The sequence below is a fragment of the Rhinoderma darwinii genome, chromosome 5, assembly GCF_050947455.1.
Source record: "Rhinoderma darwinii isolate aRhiDar2 chromosome 5, aRhiDar2.hap1, whole genome shotgun sequence".
Classification (NCBI taxonomy): domain Eukaryota; kingdom Metazoa; phylum Chordata; class Amphibia; order Anura; family Rhinodermatidae; genus Rhinoderma; species Rhinoderma darwinii.
Genome location: NC_134691.1, coordinates 318422655 through 318442319, shown reverse-complemented (window position 1 = coordinate 318442319; position 19665 = coordinate 318422655). Strand labels below are relative to the sequence as shown.

At 45.1% G+C, this 19665-nt stretch overlaps 1 protein-coding gene across 3 annotated transcripts in view; it reads right to left on the bottom strand.

Moving 5' to 3' along the window:
* Positions 1-19665, bottom strand: part of PRTFDC1 (phosphoribosyl transferase domain containing 1) — a 43996-nt gene that overhangs the window by 12690 nt on the left and 11641 nt on the right. For all 3 annotated transcript variants that reach the window (XM_075828724.1, XM_075828722.1, XM_075828723.1), the window contains 6 exons: positions 19427-19533; positions 13589-13772; positions 12034-12099; positions 10499-10516; positions 6966-7048; positions 5421-5464 (listed from right to left, as the gene is read on the bottom strand). In XM_075828724.1, the coding sequence (XP_075684839.1) occupies positions 5421-5464; positions 6966-7048; positions 10499-10516; positions 12034-12099; positions 13589-13772; positions 19427-19533 (502 nt within the window). The remainder of the gene's footprint in view (positions 1-5420; positions 5465-6965; positions 7049-10498; positions 10517-12033; positions 12100-13588; positions 13773-19426; positions 19534-19665) is intronic.

Sequence of the window (19665 nt, the reverse complement as noted above, 5' to 3'; positions counted from 1 at the left end):
GGTAGTGGCGCGGGCGGGCGCGATGGCGCGGGTCTGGCAGATTTAGTGGGTTGCTTGAGGGAGCTGGTCGGGCGCCTGGATAGGGCGGCGGCGCCGGTAGTTTCGGAAGTGTCCCCGGCGGTAGTGTGGGAGGGCCCCAGGGACGTCGGATTGGTACAGGCGCGGCCCGTGCTGGCGGTTAGGGAGGCGGTCGCGGTGTCGGTACAGACCGAGGCACAAAAGGATGGAGATCGGGTGCATATTGATGACCGTGCTCGGGGGGAGGTGTACGTTTGTTTCGAGGGTCCGTTGGGGGCGCATTTAAAGCAGGAGGTGCGCGAGCGGATCTGGAAGGACGAATATGTGGAGATTTTTTCTCTCTTGCCGCTCGCTAAATTTAATTTGGATAAGAGCAAGCGGGACGAGAGTAAAAAGGACGAGGAAGAACGGCGGCGGTATAGGCTTATCCCGCAAACGTTCGTTAATTGGTCGCAGGCGTTCGCCATATTGGCTAGTGTGATAGGGGAAAAGGCGCCGGAAAATTGTTCGGCGTTGTTTTGTTATTTTGATGCCATTGGGGAGGCTCATAGGGCGTATGGGGGTCAGGCGTGGCTGCGGTACGATGAGCAATTCCGTCAGCGAAAAGCGGTTCGGCCGGCGATTCGGTGGGACCAGAAGGATATTGCTCTCTGGTTACGGGTTACGGCTCCGGTTAGGCAGTCCTTTCCCGGGAGCGCCGGCCAGAGAGGCCAGTCTAGTCAGGTTGGACAAAGCGGCGGGGGAAAGGCGGGTTTTTGCTGGCAATTTAATGAAGGCCAGTGTAAGTTCGGGGCCACGTGCAAGTTCAAGCACGTGTGTTCCGAGTGTAATGGGGCTTCACACGGGGCGGCAAAATGTATGCGGAAAAAGAGGTCAGGAAACCAGCCCTCCGCGGCTGGTCAAGGGGGTGTCGCCGGTGAGGGTGGAAAAGATGGCCCCTTATCTAAATGAGTATCCGGATAGGGCGGCGGCTAAGTTGCTTTTCGAAGGGTTTCGTGTTGGTTTTGTTATTCCTCCGCCTCCTTATGAGGTTCCGGTTACGCGGAGGAATTTAAAATCGGCTTACTTGCATGCAAAAGTCGTGTCGGAAAAGTTGTTAAAAGAAGTTTCGTTGGGCCGCATGTCGGGGCCGTTTGTTGAGTCGCCGGTGAAAGATTTAGTTGTGTCCCCGTTGGGTATTGTCCCTAAACGCGAGCCCGGAAAATTTCGTTTGATTCAACATTTATCGTATCCCAAGGGTTCGTCGGTAAATGACGGGATTGATCACGAGTTGTGCTCCGTAGTTTATACCTCATTCGATAAGGCGGTGGGGTTAGTGCGGGCTGCGGGTCCAGGTGCGCTGCTAGCAAAAACCGACATCGAGGCGGCGTTCAGGTTGTTGCCGGTTCATCCAGAAAGCCAACGGCTGTTGGGTTGTTTTTGGAATGGGGCTTTTTACGTGGATCGGTGCCTTCCGATGGGGTGTTCCCTTTCTTGTGCATACTTCGAGGCGTTTAGTAGCTTCGTGGAGTGGGTAACGAGGGGAGTATCCGGGGTCGACTCGTTGATCCATTACTTGGATGATTTTTTGTGCGTTGGCCCGGGGGGTTCGCCGGTTTGCGGTAATTTGCTTCATGCACTACAGAAGGTGGCGAGTGATTTTGGGATTCCTTTGGCGCCAGAAAAAACGGAGGGCCCGGTAGCGACGATTTGTTTTTTGGGAATCGAAATAGACTCGGTGGCAATGGAGTGTCGTCTCCCTGTGGATAAGCTGGGTGCTTTGAGGCTAGAGGTACGGCGGGCTTGTAGACTGAAGAAGTTGACGCTGCGGGAGCTTCAGTCGCTGCTGGGGAAGTTGAATTTCGCCTGCCGGATTATGCCAATGGGGAGGGTGTTTGGTAGACGGTTGGCGGCGGCAACGGCGGGAGTGCGTGCGCCGCATCATTTTGTGCGGCTCAAGGAGGAGCACCGAGCTGATCTTCAGGTTTGGGATGACTTCTTGGGCCAGTACAATGGTCGCTCGCTATGGATGGCTCCAGCGCAGGATACGAGTGAGTTGAATATTTTTACGGATGCGGCTGGGGCGGGCGGTTTTGGAGCTTACGGGGGAGGTCCGTGGTGCGCAGGTCAATGGCCGGCTAGCTGGGTGTCCAGTGGACTCACGCGGAATCTGGCCCTGCTCGAGCTGTTTCCCATCGTGGTGGCGGCTACCATTTGGGGGGACAGGCTCAGGGATAAGAAGGTCCGTTTTTACTGCGACAACATGGGGGTGGTGCTTGCCATTAATAACATCACGGCGTCCTCTCCTCCGGTAGTTCAATTGTTGCGACATTTAGTGTTGGTGTGTTTGTCGTTGAACGCGTGGGTGGTGGCGGTGCATGTCCCGGGTGTACGGAATTGTATCGCTGATGCTCTCTCGCTCGCAGTGGGACCGGTTTCGGCAATTGGCACCGGGAGCGGAACGTCTCGGTTTGGCTTGTCCGGAGCATCTTTGGGATCTGGTATCGGTCCCGTAGAACAACTGTTACAAAGGTCTTTGGCGCGCACGACGTGGAGTGCTTATGCTGCTTGTTGGAGGCAGTGGGAGGAGTGGGTAAGAGAGTTGGGTGACGTCAATACGGATAGAGACAGGTTGGTGGCACTTTTGTACTGGTTAGGGGACGCCTGGGAGGCGGGGTTTTCAGTGGCGAAGGTGAACCGGTTCATATCTGCGGTGGCGTTTGGGTTTAAGTTGCGGGGCTTTCAGGATGTATCGAAGGAATTTCTGGTATCGCAGGCTTTGAAGGGGTTGCGCCGAGGTAGGGTGGAGGCGGATAGTAGAAGGCCTGTGTCGTTTGCTTTGCTTAGCTCGTTGGGCGGTTCAGTAGCATCGGTCTGTCGTTCTTCAGACGAAATGGATTTGTTTCGGTTGGCTTTTCCGTTAGCGTTCTTTGGGGCATTTAGAATAGGTGAGTTGGTGTCGCCAAGTACCAAACAGGCAGGGGGGCTGAGATCTGGGGAGGTGAGCCTATTCGCAGATCGGCTGGAGGTATGGTTGCGTCGGTCAAAAACTGACCAGGTAGGGAAGGGTAAACTGATAGTTTTGTTCGCCCTCCCGGGGTCGGTTATGTGCCCAGTAGAGTGCATGCGGGGTTTTACGCCAAACAGGGGGTCTCCAGATTTGCCTTTGTTACGTCATGTGGACGGGTCGTTTTTGTCCAGGTTTCAGTTTGGAGCTGTATTTAAAAAATGTTTGACGGCGGTTGGTGTCGCGGCAGGCTCCTATTCATCTCATTCCTTCAGGATTGGCGCAGCAACAGAAGCGGGGCGCTGGGGGTTGCATGATGAGGGGGTGAGGCGTATTGGTCGTTGGGAGTCCAACAGGTTTAAGTCCTATGTCCGCCCCCATATGTTATGAATTTTGCTGTTAACGCTTTAAAAATGTTATATGGTGGTGCCTAATTGTTTTTTCCGTTTCAGATTCGCCTCCGTGTTTGGTGTGGTTGATGGGTCATTCTTACGTGCACTGGGGGGCTTTGAGGGCGGACGTCCGCCCGAATGGTCGCCAGTTGCGCATTCCGCGACAGGATGCGGTTGTGCATTGGCTGGGTTTTAGAGGTATGTCGTGGAGCAGGGTGTTGGCGGAATTCCAGACATATGCTCGGCTTGATAGGGTTCTGGAGGTCTTAGTGTTGCACGTGGGTGGGAATGACTTAGGAGTCCGCCCCTTTCGTGAGTTGGTGCGGGATATCAAACATGATATGTTGTGTTTGTGGGTATCTTATCCCAAGTTGGTGATAGTGTGGTCGGACATAGTCCCAAGAAAGCATTGGCGGTTAGCTAGATCTGTGGAGAGAGTCAATAAGGCTCGCATTAAAGTTAAATCGGGCGGTGTCCCGTTTTGTGGCAAAAAACGGGGGCATTTGCGTGAGGCATAGGGATTTGGAGTCAGGAGTGGGGAATTTCTGGAGGAGTGACGGGGTTCATCTGACCGAGGTTGGCATTGATCTTTGGAGCTTGGCGATAGCAGAAGGCATAGAAAGGGCGGTGGTGGTGTGGAGGAACTCACAGGCTTAAGGTGGTCAAGGCCTGTTTCGCTGTGGCGGGGGGAGTCCTTGAGGCCAGTCAGTACAAAATGGTGGGGGGGGTCGCATCGGGGGTATGCGTCCCCCAAAAAAGGTACATGGTTGAAGACTTCATCGGGTGTTATCCCTTTGAAGTGGTCTTCTGGTAGAAGGTATATCACTTGAAGGCTTCATCGGGTGTTATCCCTTTGAAGTGGACTTCTAGTGGTCGGTATATCACTTGAGGGCTTCATCGGGTGTTATCCCCTTGAAGTGGACTTCTAGTGGTTGGAGCCATCTGCAGAGGTGAACGGTGCTTCCGAGCTGGTTTACGGCTGGAGGTAATTAGTGGTTTGCAGATGGCTAACTCGGCGTGTTCTTAAAAAAGGAATATCTGAAAGGGCTTCAAGGACTTCCTCTGCTCGGGTTAATGTTAACGTTAAATTGTTATTTACGTTTCTGACCCATGTTGGGTCATGTGAATTATTAGAAGGAATTCTCTGGTGGATTCCTAACTAGTTATCCGAAGGTTTCGGATTTAAATTGTTTTTATAAAACTGTAAAATTAATAAACGGCTGCTGTGGCCATTTCACATCCAACCTCGGTGTCACGTGTCTTTCCTAAAGGTGGGGGTGGGGGGATAGGATGGGGTAATGGAAGGTTCGTTAACACACGACTCTACTTAGGCAGGTCATGGAATTTAATTCTGCAGCATGTCAATTAATGATGCGTTTTTGTTGATTTTCCGTTGCAGGTTTTCCCCATTGAATTCAATGGGGATTTAAAACCCGCAACAGAAAGACAAGTGTTGCGACTTTTGTGGTGTATTCACAGCTATTAAGTCGCAACTCCGGAAAAAGAACAAAAACACACTTCTTCCTTCTGGCCTCCTGGGATGACGTTCTATCCCATCTGACCGCTGCAGCTAATCACAGGCTGAAGCGTTACATGGCCTGCAAGGTCATCGTAGGAGGCCGGAGTGGATGTCAAATAGGGAGGGGGTAAGTAGGAGCGTTTTTTTACGCAGCGGAAATTCCGTCCGAAAAACCGCACCACAATGCTGTACAAGCTGCACATGCCCTAAAAGGATATATTCACAGGTTGAATTTTGACATTCAGAAATTTCGGTCTAGTCTTCTGAATGAACCGTGCAAAAATCCACGCACATGCTGCAAAAATAATCCTGTTTACACACACGGAACCGATTTTCAGTTGCAGAAATGTTTGTAAGAAATCGACCACGTGTCAATCTACCCACAACAAGGAGTTTCCTAACCATATAAAATCACTATATTTATAAGCATATCTGTTTTTCAACTCTAGACACTAAAATACAGCAACACTATGCCCCGGGAATATAAGTATTACAAATGTCTTACAGTCCGGTCTGTATTTATTATTGGGCGATCGTTTCACCAACAAGCTGTAAAGAGAAATAAAAGAATAGTTTAGGAAGCGGATATATTTACAAAGCCGATCACATCCTTTTTATCGAAACATTTAAAAACAGAATCTCAATGTTCTTCATCCACAGAGAACTACTGGCTGTCAGATTCATAATATACTGTTACACTGTAGCAGCGGTTCAGAGGTGTAACTTCAAGCTCCAGGGGCCCAAAGCAAAATCTGTAAGTGCCTGATCAAATCAGCGTTGGTTTTCATTTGTCTTTGTTCCGAGAGGTTTCCGGTTTTTTTTGCGGAAACAATGGCATAGTCTACTTTGCTATGGTTTCCACCAAAAGAACGGAACGGAGACAAACGGAAAGCATTTGCAATGGAAGCATTATCATTAAAATGGTAATGCAAACGGAAGCTATGCTTTCCGTTTGTCTTTCCGTTCACGGGTTGCTCTGACGGAAAGCTGCAATGGAACCCAACGCTGATGTGAACACTGCTTAACAGGTCCCTACCATGTGTTATCTATTACTGGTGGCTTCTTATGTGCCAGAGGGGCCTCTGGGCCCCCACAAAACTAGGGCCTGGGTGTGTCTGCTACCTCTGTATCCCATATAGCTACACCCCTGCAGTGGTTCCAGTGTAAAGGTCTCTTTCCATTTGCCTTGATGGGGTTAATCTCTTTCCTCACAAACTCAGACTTATGTGGGGGATAGATGATAGACAGACAGATACACCTCTATGCTATACTTCCCCAGCATCAGGAGCCCTAAAATCTCTGTATTGCAAAGTGAGTAACATTTTTATGTAAGTGGGCAATGAAACCGTCACTGGCCAAAAAATGTGGAATAATCTAGTAGCGTTGCCCTGTTTTTCCTCTACAATGGCTTTGTGCTGCACCATAACGTAATCCTGGCCTTATGCAGAACCCGCTTACATACAAAAAGGAAATACGGTAATTTCAGTGTAACAAGTCTTTGAGATATATTTTGTAGCATTTTAGTTGATTTCTTACAATTTTTTCAAAGTGCGCAATATGGGAGAATTTCTGTCCGTTAACTGCAACTGACCCGGATATCAATTATGTGAAAAAAGAAAAACGTATCGGGCAGCAACGGTGAATAATATAATTATTTGTTATGGAGTGAACCTACAGCCAAATCACTGCTGGGGACCAAAATTGCAACCAGAAAATGTTTTGTCTGTTGCCAATAAATCTCCAACATGTAAGAAATATAACACGCACCATTTCTTCAAAGACATTACTATAATCAAAGAACTATAGTAAAACCTTTTTGAGAGGACCACCCAAAATTGCATAGAAGAATGGTCTTCTACATGGGTGGTACTCTCAAAGAGGATGGTCAGTATGCATAGTATATGGTGGAACAGAAAATCTGATCTGGATATGAGGTGGCCTTCTCAAATAAAGGTCCCTTTTGAGAGGTTTCACGGTCTATGTGATATCCAGTAATTCAATTACGGTACATTATTGAGTCTATAACATGTCTGGTAATGTAGGTACCAACCTTGCCACTTTCACCATTTTTGGATTGTACTTTTCCAAATGATTGAGGAGAACTTTCATTGTTCTTCCAGTTCCTATAACATCCTGCAAATTATAAATAAATTTGGTAAATGTACAGATACAACGGTGACAGTAGTTAGAGTGGTGGACGCCATTTACATCGGCGCCTGGGTGCAGAAAGTGGCTTTATAAAGAGCCTGGCCATAAAGCTGTTCTGCACCATATAACCGTCTGAGTGTTATCCTGCCGCTCATGTTTGGTACAACGGTTATTCATCTGCATTTGGGTTTCCATCAATTCCCTTGGTCCCCTGATGGACTACTTGTGTTTACGGGGAAATGTGGTGGGATTTAGATAGAGGGATGACTTATAAGGCTTTATAGGGAGAGTTTCTAGCACAGGTGCTCTGTTTGTCCTACACGTTATACAGGACATTTTTGGTAGGGACAGAGTTTGGTCCCATGCCATATGACATTATCAGAATTTTCCCGCTTCCTGGACATCCAGAGTCAAAATTCTTCCTATTTAAAATGGATAATTCTCTTTTGCAAGAACGCCAAGTTCCAGAAATGTCAACAGTGTCCAGTGTGTGGGACTAGCGCTAGTGGGATATAGCAGTGGGCAAAGCTGCAGAGAGCCATAGACACTCAAACAGGTGCCAGACATGCCCACACGGTTTGTGCAGCCCCAAAAGTCAAGAGTGGCGGTCGTTGGAGGATACGGAGTTACAGGGACTATTTGTCTGAAGAACTGAGACCGAAGTGGCAAAGCACACTCCGTGTCAGGTCATGATCCCAATACCACATCCAACTTTTATTTGTGTTTGGGTGTAATTACACGACCTGTGGCAAATTATTGTCGTGTTTTGCTAAAAAAAAAATTGAAAAAAAAAGCGCCAAAAAATGGGCATGTGTAAATACATAGTATTTTTGGGTAGAAAAGGCAGCAACCCTTGGTGCAGGTACAGTAGAGGGGGTATCAGCGCATTGAAGAAAGAACACAGCTCAAACTCTTTGAATACTGTATATGGGATGGACAATCTCCTACTAGGAATGCCTGGGAAGTGCTTAGGGGACCTGGGAGCCCTCAGATTAGGCGTTGAATGAGCAAACAATCGCTGATTACCTGGTCGCATCTTTTATGCGATCATTAAAATGGTCGCTAGTTGGCAGCACATCTCCCTGTGTAAAAAGGGAGATGGGCGGACGACATGATGCAAACGTATGGAGACGAACGATCATCCCCATACTAAACGATCATTACTCTGTTTGAAGGAAACAAATGAGCGCCGATCGGCAAGTTGTATCAGCGCTCGGTATAGGTAGTGAACACGGGCGAATATCTGCTTGTGTAAAACCACCTGAAGCAGAGCAGCAGTTTTAGAAGACTCCGATAACGCCAGTCGCTTCCTCTATTTCACACATATTATACTCCGCTCTACTGGTGACAGAGTTTCAATATTACTATTCACCATGGAAATGGAACAGCTTCACATCACAGATATCAGGTACATTGTTCTGCACAGCAATGTCAAATCCAATTATTTTTCATAGTGCAATAAATCTAACTGAAGCCAGGAATTAGAGACATTCTTTTGTGATATGTGTTAACTGGCCTAATGCGTTGTTCATTCTCAGTGTGAGTAGTGCTAAAAGCCATAAATTATAATAGAAGTGTACAAGGAAAGTATATTGTAAATCAAAGACATCCTACAGATTTAACCTGATTTGTCACAGTAAGGCTGGATTCACACGAGCATGTTCGGTCCGTAAAGGACGGAAACGTATTTCAGCCGCAAGACCCAGACCGAACGCACTGCAGGGAGCCGGACTCCTAGCATCATAGTTATGTACAACGCTAGGAGTCCCTGCCTCTCCGTGGAACCACTGTCCCGTACTGAAATCATGATTACAGTACGGGACAGTTGTCCCGCAGCGAGGCAGGGACTCCTAGCGTCGTACATAACTATGATGCTCCCTGCAGTGCGTTCGGTCCGGGACTTGCGGCCGAAATATGTTCCGTCCTTTACGGACCAAACATGCTCGTGTGAATCCAGCCTAAAAGGCCCCATGTACACCACTGTAAAAATCTTCCGTAATTGCGGACCGCAATTACAGACGCATTCACTTCTATTGTCCACGGATATCTTCCCGTTTATTTACTGGGAGGTGTCCGGGCCGTAGAAGTGTACCGCAAAAGATAGGACATGTATGGGAGCACAGGCCGAAAATGTGGGCGGTTGTCCAGGGTCGTTGGCGGCCGGCCGTACCTGCAATCGCGACCCGTGATTACGGGCACGGCCGTGTGCATGGGGCTAACATTGGCTGTTAGCACTGCAGGCATCACAAAAACTTGAACAGCACATTCCAACAAAATGAAACAAAACGTGTATGCAGGTGCAAGAACGCCTGAGACTGCAAATTTATACAGCACACAAGAAAATGGCGACAGCAGACTGCAAACGCTAATGACACTAAATATAAATAAATATGCATTACTGCTAAATCTACTTACAATAGGGAGGTTCTTAGTGCACATTTTGATCAAAAAGTGTTTGCCCACCTGCCACGACAAGGCAACCTCTGTAAGGTGGGGACCTGCTCTGCATATACACCCAGAACTGGGACTAAGCCTACATATATCTGGGGATGGTAGGAACCAGCATTCAACTAATTAAAATCACCCAGGGCAGAATGTGAGGAGTGCAAGATCAAAAAATGGAGGCAGTCACTAACCCCACATATATGGACCATTTTTTTTGCATGCTGTACTGTATATTCGCAGTCACAGTTGTTCTTGCACCTGTATACACGTTTTGTTTTATTGGAATGTGCTGTTCAAACTTTGGTGTTGTTTATGGGATTCATATATGTGGGGTTAGTGACTGCCTCCATTTTTTGATCTTGCACTCCTCCCATTCTGACCTGGGTGATTTGAATTAGTTTAATGCTGGTTCCTACCATCCCCAGATATATGTAGGCTTAGTCCCAGTTCTGGGTGTATGTGCAGAGTAGGTCCCCACCGTTTGGCATGTGCCAATTATGTTTGGCTTCTGCACCATGAGCTTTTCTGGCAGATATGCCAAGCGGATACTGCAAACACAGAGTTACTTCAGCCTTCTAGTATGAAGTAAGCGCCCCCTCGTATAATATTTTTGGATCCTGCAACAAAAGCAAATGTCTAAGACTTCGTTCAAAACGGTGACAGGGCTCCATTCTGGCTTTCCGTCTGAGCTTTCGAGTCAGAACGGAACCCTGACTAAGACGAACGGAAACCATAGGTTTCAACGGTAACTGATCCGGTGCAAATGGTTTCCGTTTGTCTCCGTTGTGCAAGCTTTCCGTCGTTTTGACGGAATGAATAGCGCAGTCGACTACGGTATCGATTCAGTCAAAACGACGGAACCCTATCACAACCTATAGTTTCAGTCAGGGTTCCGTTCTGACGGTAAGCTCAGATGGAACGCCAGAACAGAACCCCGATGCAGATATAAACGAAGCCTAAAAATAGTATTCAGAAAGTAATTTTTCTTACCTCTACAATCAGTACATTCTGGGAAAAAAAGAAACACAAAGTAAGTGTCTGGTATGGTCATTATTTTATAGTACACAGCATTATTTAAAAGGAAAGGTCGAGGATTAGAAAAAAAAAAAAAAAGTCAGCCATTTTTTCGCATAAACAGCTCCACTCTTGTCCATGGGCTGTGTTCGGTATTGCAACTCATCCCCTTTAAAGGGTTATTGCCATCTCAGACATGTATGGCATATCCGCAGGATATGCCATAAATGCCTGATAAATGCGGGTCCCAGAGGATTGGGGTAAACAGACCCCCGTTCCGCCTGGTGTGGCAGCCGTAAGCGGTCAATTCGCGCACGCGGCCCTCTAGTCAAAAGGGCCGCTCACCAACAAAGTGTCATTTTTAATAATACTGGTTCCTTCCTATTTAGTGTAGGGGCCTTTGGGGCTTCTTCCTGGCATCAGAGCTCCCTTTTGACCAATACATAAATCGGGACAGGTTTTCGGCCTCAACAAAAATGTTTCCATTCACTAGAGGCAAACAGATTTTGGAAAACGATACGGGATACAAAAAGTAAATTACAATCTTAAAGAACTTTTCTGTACACAATGAAGACGTTTAATTTAAGTAAAACACCTATAATTAGCGCTTAGAAAGGCATTCTTTAAAGGGTCCATGAAATAATTAAGACATATGACCTAGATACGCCATAATAGTGTCATCAACGGGGGTCCAATTGCAGCCGTTTCCATATCTCTCATTGCTCCTAATGGAAAGTTTCCACATACACTCTACCACTTTTCCCCAGTAATAGGGACAGGGTCCCACCCATCAAACCCCTACAGATCACACTTATGAAATATCTAGTTGACATGCCATAAAAGTGCTTCCTGGAAAAACCCTCTATGTATAGGCCATCACTGTGTAATCTGTGGGTGTTGGACCCTGGCATGGGACACCCACTGATCACCAAAACAAATTAGCCTTGGCACCTGAAGCACCATGGTCTCTTCACTGTCTCAGCATTGTCCGTGGTCGTTCAGCTGTGTATAGTACATCAGGAAAACCCCTGCCCATATGCTTTATTGGACATATGAATGGCATAGAGTTTTTGTGTAGAGTTTTCCTTTAGGTTTGTTTACAGTGATCTGATGTAGATTGGTACAGTCAAGTGAATGGGGCTGAGCGGTCCTAATAGGACATTTGGATAGTGGTTATCAACAATAGACAAACCCTTTGAGGAAGACTCGGTCACAATTCCTGTGGGAGTTGGAACGGTGGACATATTGGTTGACCAGAAACGTGGCAATGGCGGAATACAATTTTTAATAACTTGACACAAGAACATGGCTCAACGAAAGTCCATTATAGTTATTGGAACGCACCAATAGAAATAAAAAGATCCAGGATCACATGAACATTGTTATATACCTCACTTTAATCCCAGTATCTGTAGGATATAGCGGATGAAAAGGCTTTTGTTGTGTACAGGAAAAGTAGACCTGTGTAAGTAGAGTCAATTTATATTAAAGTGAAATGATACATTAAATACCTTTCCAGTCAATTTTGACAAATCCTCCCCTCCAATTATTTGTAGGTCTTCTGTAGACTTGTCATTCTGAATAAAACAAGAGGGGGATATTAGCTGGAAATTATAGGCATGAGTCAAAGATTTTCGCAGCATTATACCTACAAATGCAAAAACATTCAACAAATCAGCAACTCTGAGAAGTACAAATGAAATAGCTTGGTAAAAGACAAATAGAAAACTTGTAGCTCAAAGAAAAAAAAACGAAAAAAAAACACACCACATGATATACGTTGAGGTTCTTCTTGACAGATCCCATGAGCATTGGAAAAAAAAAGAAGAAAAAAGGCGTGCCAGCATGTAAAACTCCTTGAACAAGTTCAAGGGGTTGCCCTGGGCACTGGGTTCGAATCCAAAGGAAAACATCTGCATGGGAGTTTGTATGTTCTTGTGGGACATCAGACAGTTTTTGAGTTTGTTTTGCTACAATGATCTGGTACACTGAACAAAAGTCCAAAATCACTGATGTAATACAATGAGGCCTATATTCAAAAAGAGAACCTACCAAGTGGGGCTAGACAGCAAAAGTCCACCATCATGATTTGTTTTCAACAGAAAGGGGCACCATTACTTCACCAAATTGTCCGATTCAGCCTCCGGGCCCTATAGCATCTGTTATGACTGGATTTACACCAATGTATGAGCTGTATATTTAGTGCCAAGAATGGGATTGGATCCCATGCAAGGAGATCAGGAATACCTTTCCATAAGGAAAGAGTTTGGGAGAGAATTTCCTGATCTCCCAAGACAGGATCCAATCGTGTCTCTGGCACTTAATATATGGCTCATGTACAGAGCCATAAATATCCCAAAATGGGAAAAAATATAAACTGCCAGGTCGGGAACGGCTTTCTCATTTTAGATTGTCTGGTTTAGAGTAGAGGGATTGAAACTATTAACCTTAGTTTATGTGGTTCAGACTTAAAAGGAGTTTTCTAATGAAGGCAACCCTTTTTAAAAAGAGGCAGATCCAACAATCAGCTGATCACAATGGGCACAGCTTCTCTACCTTCCAGTGCCGTGGCTAGCCATTCATTCCTCCTGAAGGGGGAACGTGGCATTGCATGCTGACCCTTCACAGAAATGGCCGACTATGTAATACATAAATGCACCACATCCGCCAGAGCTGAAGACGCTCTTACGGAACAACTCTCCATTCTGACTCATTAAAGGGGTTCCCGAGTGGGAGAAAAATCAATGACCGACCATGTAACGACACCAACAAGCCAGGTCAATCCGAGCAAAAGCCACTCTTATAGGGCTGCCCTCCTTTTTGGTTCGTTAATCTGATTCCTAAGTGGGCAATTTCACAGGGGTGGTCATTGAACACAATATATATGGAAATATTAGTTTAAGGTGGAATAATCTACAAATTTGTCACAAACATACATCTTCACCTATAGTTGGGCAGCAAATCAACGTTGCACCCATTCAGCACTTTAGTATGATCTTGATTTTTAAATCAGTACAAGAAAAACAAACAAAAACAACAACCATAAAATAATAATAGTTGACTTACACAGTAGCTTCTCAGCCTGATAAAGTCTACTCTCATAGAAATAAACCTTTCTGAATTACGGCTCAAGTTCTTGATATGTTCTACAAGATCAGCACAAAATTTGTAGCCTCCTTTCAACACACATAGGACGGTGATGTGATGGTCTCCAATGTCTTTCATAATGTCATTGGCCAATCTTTCTATCCTGGAAAACAAACAAGTAAAACGTCTGAGTACAATTATCTGCCCATCAAAGACGGATGCAGGAGGCGAGTCAGTCATTATCTGATGCCATTGACATTAAGAATATTACTGGAAATATAATAGAGGTTACTGGACGTTATGATGATGATATTGTCCTCATCAAAAGGTAAGAGATGAAAGTAGCCTCTTGAACATCAGAACTTTCTTTCTTTTTAAGATCTAGGCATTTGTTTACAAAAGAGGAAAAAAAAAGTTGGAAATCCAATATGAAAAGGACATCAACAATGTGAGTAAATGTTCTCATGACGTGGTCAATATTTAGACACAATTGCACCACAACACGGCGTGCGTTGTACCCCAACAAGCAGAGTGGTCTATAGCAAAAAAAAAAAAAAGTGATCACTGCTCTTGGTGCCTTTTTGTGGCATCAATGCAGAAGTGAAGGGGAGATTCCATAAATCATCATTAAACATACTGTATATACATAGAGTATTGCGTATAGTTAGGGTATGTTCACACGCAGTGACCAAAACTTCTGAAAATAGGGAGCTATTTTCAGGCGAAAGCAGCTCCCGATTTTCAGATGTTTTTGTAGCAAGTCGCGTTTTTCGCTGCGTATTTTTACGGCCGTTATTGGAGCTGTTTTTCAATGGAGTCAATGAAAAACGGCTCCAAAAACTTCCCAAGGAGTGACATGCACTTCTTTTTCGCGGGCGTCTTTTTACGCGCCGTATTTTGACAGCGACGCGTAAAATTACACCTCGTGGGAATAGAACACCGTAAAACCCATTGAAAGCAATGGGCAGATGTTTGTAGGCGTAATAAAATGCCCGAATTACGTCTGAAAACACAGTGTGAACATACCCTTATGGGGATCAGCACAAGAAAGGCAAAGTAAAGCTTGATCAGGTTCAAAGGCGGGCAACCCAAGTAAAAAAAAAATGGAATCAGTTGACCATGGAACCCAGAAAGATTATCAAAATTAGGTTTGTATGGTTTAGAAGAAAAAAAAAAAAAAAAAGGGACAGCTGAGGGGGTGACCTAATAACTATGTATAAATATATGATTGGACAGTAAAGTGATCTGTCTAATGATCCATTTATACCCAAGACTGTAACTATAAGAAGGGGATCGCGACTAGGTCTAGAGGAAACAAGGTTTCTATACCAACATAGAAGGGGATTCTTTACTGTAAGAGCAGTGAGAGTCTATGGAACTCTCTGCCAGAGGACGGTGTGACGGTTAATTCACTGAAAATAAATTTAACAAAAAAGTTCAATCGGGGCCTGGATACGTTGATTGTAATACTATTACAAGTTATGGGCACTAGATTTCCGGAGATTGGTCGTTCATCCAGGGATTTATTCTGGATCAACATTAGAGGATAATAGGCAGAGCTGGATGGACTTGTGTCCATTTTCAGCCTCACATACCATGGAACTATATTAATCATGTGCAACACATTTTCCAGTTTCTTGGACTTAAATTGATAAATAATTATTTAGTACCATAGATGTAACAATTATTATTAACATGGCAGTCTGCTTTGGACAATCCCTTTTCTCTAGAGGGTGACCAATGATAATTTGAGCACAGGGCGCTGCTCTCAGATCTTGCTAAGAGATGAGTCCTGAAACATAGATTCACCTCAATTATCTCAGAATTCCCTAATAGGGTATTTAAAATTGGGTTTTCTAAACTAGACAACCCCTTTAATAATCATTTTTGTTTTTATCATTTAAAAAAACATTATCTCTCTAAATAACCTAATTGAGAGCTACCAGATAAAAAAGGAAAAAACGTGCTCCTTAGAGTATATTAACCCTTTCACGACATATGTCTATACATGTCCTGACTATGCCCCTTGCATCCTTGGCATCCCCCAGCTCAGTTTCTGGGTAAATGACTGATGATCACCATAATTCTTCAGTCATAGTAATTATAGAAATGTTTCCTGCAGCTTAAACTCTTAGGCACCATGCACACGGCCGTGGCCATAATCACGGCCTGTGATTGCGGGCACGGCCTGACGCCGACAGCAGCTTGCATTTTCGGGCCGTGCTCCCATGCAAGGTATGGTAGCACGGCCCGTAAAATGCAAAAGAATGGACATGTTCCATAGTTTTCTGAACAATTTTACGGCACAGGCAACCATCCGTAGCGATACGGAAAGGTGCCCGCGGCCAATAGAACTGAATGGGTGAGTTTTTACAGTCGTGTGCATGGGGCCCAAGCCTTGATTCTAGCTGACGGAGACTTCTTGAAAAAAAAAAAGAAGAAGAAGAAGAAAAAGAAACATAAAACTTCTTGAAAAACAAAAAAAGAAGTTTCATAAATTTAAGAAAAGCCCCTTGTGTCCTGGAAAAGTGTATTTAAAGCAATACATACCAGAACTGCAAAATGTGACCTGGATACAAACATATCATGGACCCTTGGTCATAAAAGGGTTAAAATGTGAATTTTAGTATCTTACTTCTATGCTGAGATATGATGACTTGAAGTCACAGTTTCACTGCCCAAGGCTGCACTACATAGGCCTCGTTCATATGTGCGTTGGAGGCTCCATTAGGGGCCTCAGTCTCAGATCTGCCCGAAATTACTGGAAACAATAGCGTAGCATGCTGTGCTATTGTTTCCGGTAAAACTACATACACCCAGACAGAAACCCGATGAAAGTCAATGGGTTCCATCGGCTGCCGGTGGTGCAACGGAACCGGTGTGTCCGGTATTTTCATTGCTCTGCTCCTATGACGGAACAGAACAGAAATATCGACCGCAGCTGTGAATGAGGCCTGAGAGATTCTGATGACATTTCCTGTTCTGATTTCTGTCAAGTGCAGTGTTGTCATGGAAACCTCGTGTGGATCCAAACAACCAAATACATTTATAAGTCTCACATATACACGCAGATATCTGCCACTATTCCTGCCAGGTAGGCTATAAATGTTGATGCTGATTTAAAGAGGCTCTGTCACCAGATTTTGCAACCCCTATCTGCTAATGCAGCAGATCGGCGCTGCAATGTAGATTACAGTAACGTTTTTATTTTTTAAAAACGAGCATTTTTGGCCAAGTTATGGCCATTTTTGTATTTATGCAAATGAGGCTTGCAAAAGTACAACTGGGCGTGTTGAAAAGTAAAAGTCCAAGTGGGCGTGTAATTATGTGCGTACATCGGGGCGTGTTTACTACTTTTACTAGCTGGGCGTTCTGATGAGAAGTATCATCCACTTCTCTTCAGAACGCCCAGCTTCTGGCAGTGCAGATCTGTGACGTCACTCACAGGTCCTGCATCGTGTCGGCCACATCGGCACCAGAGGCTACAGATGATTCTGCAGCAGCATCAGCGTTTGCAAGTAAGTAGCTACATCGATTTACCTGCAAACGCCGATGCTGCTGCAGAATCATCTGTAGCCTCTGGTGCCGATGTGTCCTCGCTCGTCTGACACGATGCAGGACCTGGGGAAGTGACGCCACAGCGTGATCTCTCGAGAACACGCTGTGTCTGCACTGCCAGAAGCTGGGCGTTCTGAAGAGAAGTGGATGATACTTCTCATCAGAACGCCCAGCTAGTAAAAGTAGTAAACACGCCCCGATGTACACACATAATACACGCCCAGTTGTACTTTTACTTTTCAACACGCCCAGTTGTACTTTTGCAAGCCTCATTTGCATAAATACAAAAATGGTCATAACTTGGCCAAAAATGCTCGTTTTTAAAAAATAAAAACTTTACTGTAATCTACATTGCAGCGCCTATCTGCTGCAATAGCAGATAGGGGCTGCAAAATCTGGTGACAGAGCCTCTTTAAGTTCACACAAGGTGTCCATGATAACACTGCACTTGACAAAAATGAGAGGGGACATGATCAGTATCAATCAGAATCTCCTACGCCTCATGCACACAACCGAGTGCGCCGTCCGAGTCCCGTCAGTGATCCGAGGAAAGATGACATGTCCTATCTTTCCTCGGATCGGAGACTCGGACCATTTTTGAAGGACCCGATTCACCCGGTAAAGTGAATGGGTCCGTGAAGACTATCAGGTGCCACTCGGATGCCGTCAAAAACAGCCCGAGTGGCACAACGGTCGTGTGCAAGAGACCTTAGTGTCTCAGCACACGACCGTGCGTGCCGCCGAGTCCCATCCACGATCCGTGGAAAGATAGGACATGTTCTATCTTTCTACAGTTCGGAGAGTCTGGCCCGTTTTCATGGACCCGATTCACCCACTGAAGTGAATGGGCCTGTGAAAATCGGGTGTCGTGAAAAACGGCTTTGTATTGAAGCCTCAGGCTTTGGACCTGGAATATCAAGCAAGCGATTTTTTTATGTATGTGAAAGGGTCTTTTTACATAGAAGATTCCTATAAAGCAAACCGGTTTGCAAAAATTTAGATAGAGGATGAAACGATGAACACATCTGATACTTCTATGCAACCTCTATGTGTATGCAGCCGACAAGGACCCCATAACCTCATTGAAATACTTTACGACTAGTATTTATGGAGCACTGGCTTCTAATGAATTAATGAGCACATCTCATGAATAATTAAATATCATAGATCACATATTACATCATGTTACAAGTATGTCTTTATTTTTTTTTCATTCTCACACTGGATTGAGATTAGATAACGTGTCATCTCTGCAAAAGTAGTCAAAGAATAATCAATAACCAGTATTATTACAATACAAAGTAAAAAATAAAAGGCAAAAATACTGTAGGGAACAGGAGAGGTAATAATTAGGATGAAGTTATTGATAGAATAATACACTAAGGGGGCAATTTATTAAGACTGGTATTTCATATGCCAGTCTTAATAGCAGGAGTAAACAGCGATATATTTATTAAGAGGCGAAAGCCTATTAATAAACGTGACGCGTATTTCAGCCAGGCCGAGCACCACTATTGTAGACCAACGACCATGGCCATGCGCCGTACATTCCATATCAGACATAGGAGAACAGAAACACAAGAAAAACACATACCCACCTCACCGCTTGTCTTCTCTCCTCCGGGTCCACTCATCACCCCAGCGCCGCTCATACAAGGTCCTGTCGCCGAGCAGTGTCAGGGCCTTATATGCGACACAGCACTTCAACGTCATCAGTGCTGCATCGCATACAACGTCCTGATGATGTTCGGCACCATTACGTTGTGTAAGCCGCGCAGGAATGATGAGGGAGCCGGAGGGGAGAAGAGAAGAGGAGCGGTGTGGTGAGTTTGGGTTTGTCTTTCTTTATTTTTTTTAATGATTTCATTTTTCTCATTTAAAAATGGCCAATGGTGGGGTGGGGGGGTTGGAGGGCAAGGTAGGGGCTCAGCGTGGGCCTCTAACTAGTTACTCCCTATAGAGTAAAATCTAGTTGGCATAGATTTCCACTATAATTTACGGTAGTTTTCTGGAATAAAATAAATTTGTTGGGCCTCGATAGCCACACCCTTTCCGCAAAGCCATACTCTCTTTCCACAAAAGTGGGGAGGGTGGCGGAAAAAGGGCAATTGTCGCGATTTGCGACTTTTGGGCCCATTCGTGCCTTTTCTACACAAGGAAACTGGCGTAGAAAGGTTGATAAATTACCCTTTTAACCTTACCGCCAAGATTTTGCAAGGCTTGCTTGTTTGCCAGCACAACACACAATACTGGAAATACCTGTCTACTATGACTCCATGTGGTATGAAGACGCATTCTAGATCCTCGCAGTAGTGGTTGGGCAGGGAGAACACATCTAAGTTATATCCAGTCCAGTTGTCAGAAATCTACAAAGCAAAAATATTCGTCAAATTAAAAAAAGAAGAATACCGCGCGTCATTCCTATGACATTTTGAGATGGGACAATTGCATGAAAGTTTCACATACAGTACATGTGACTGAGGCCAGAATATAGGCGG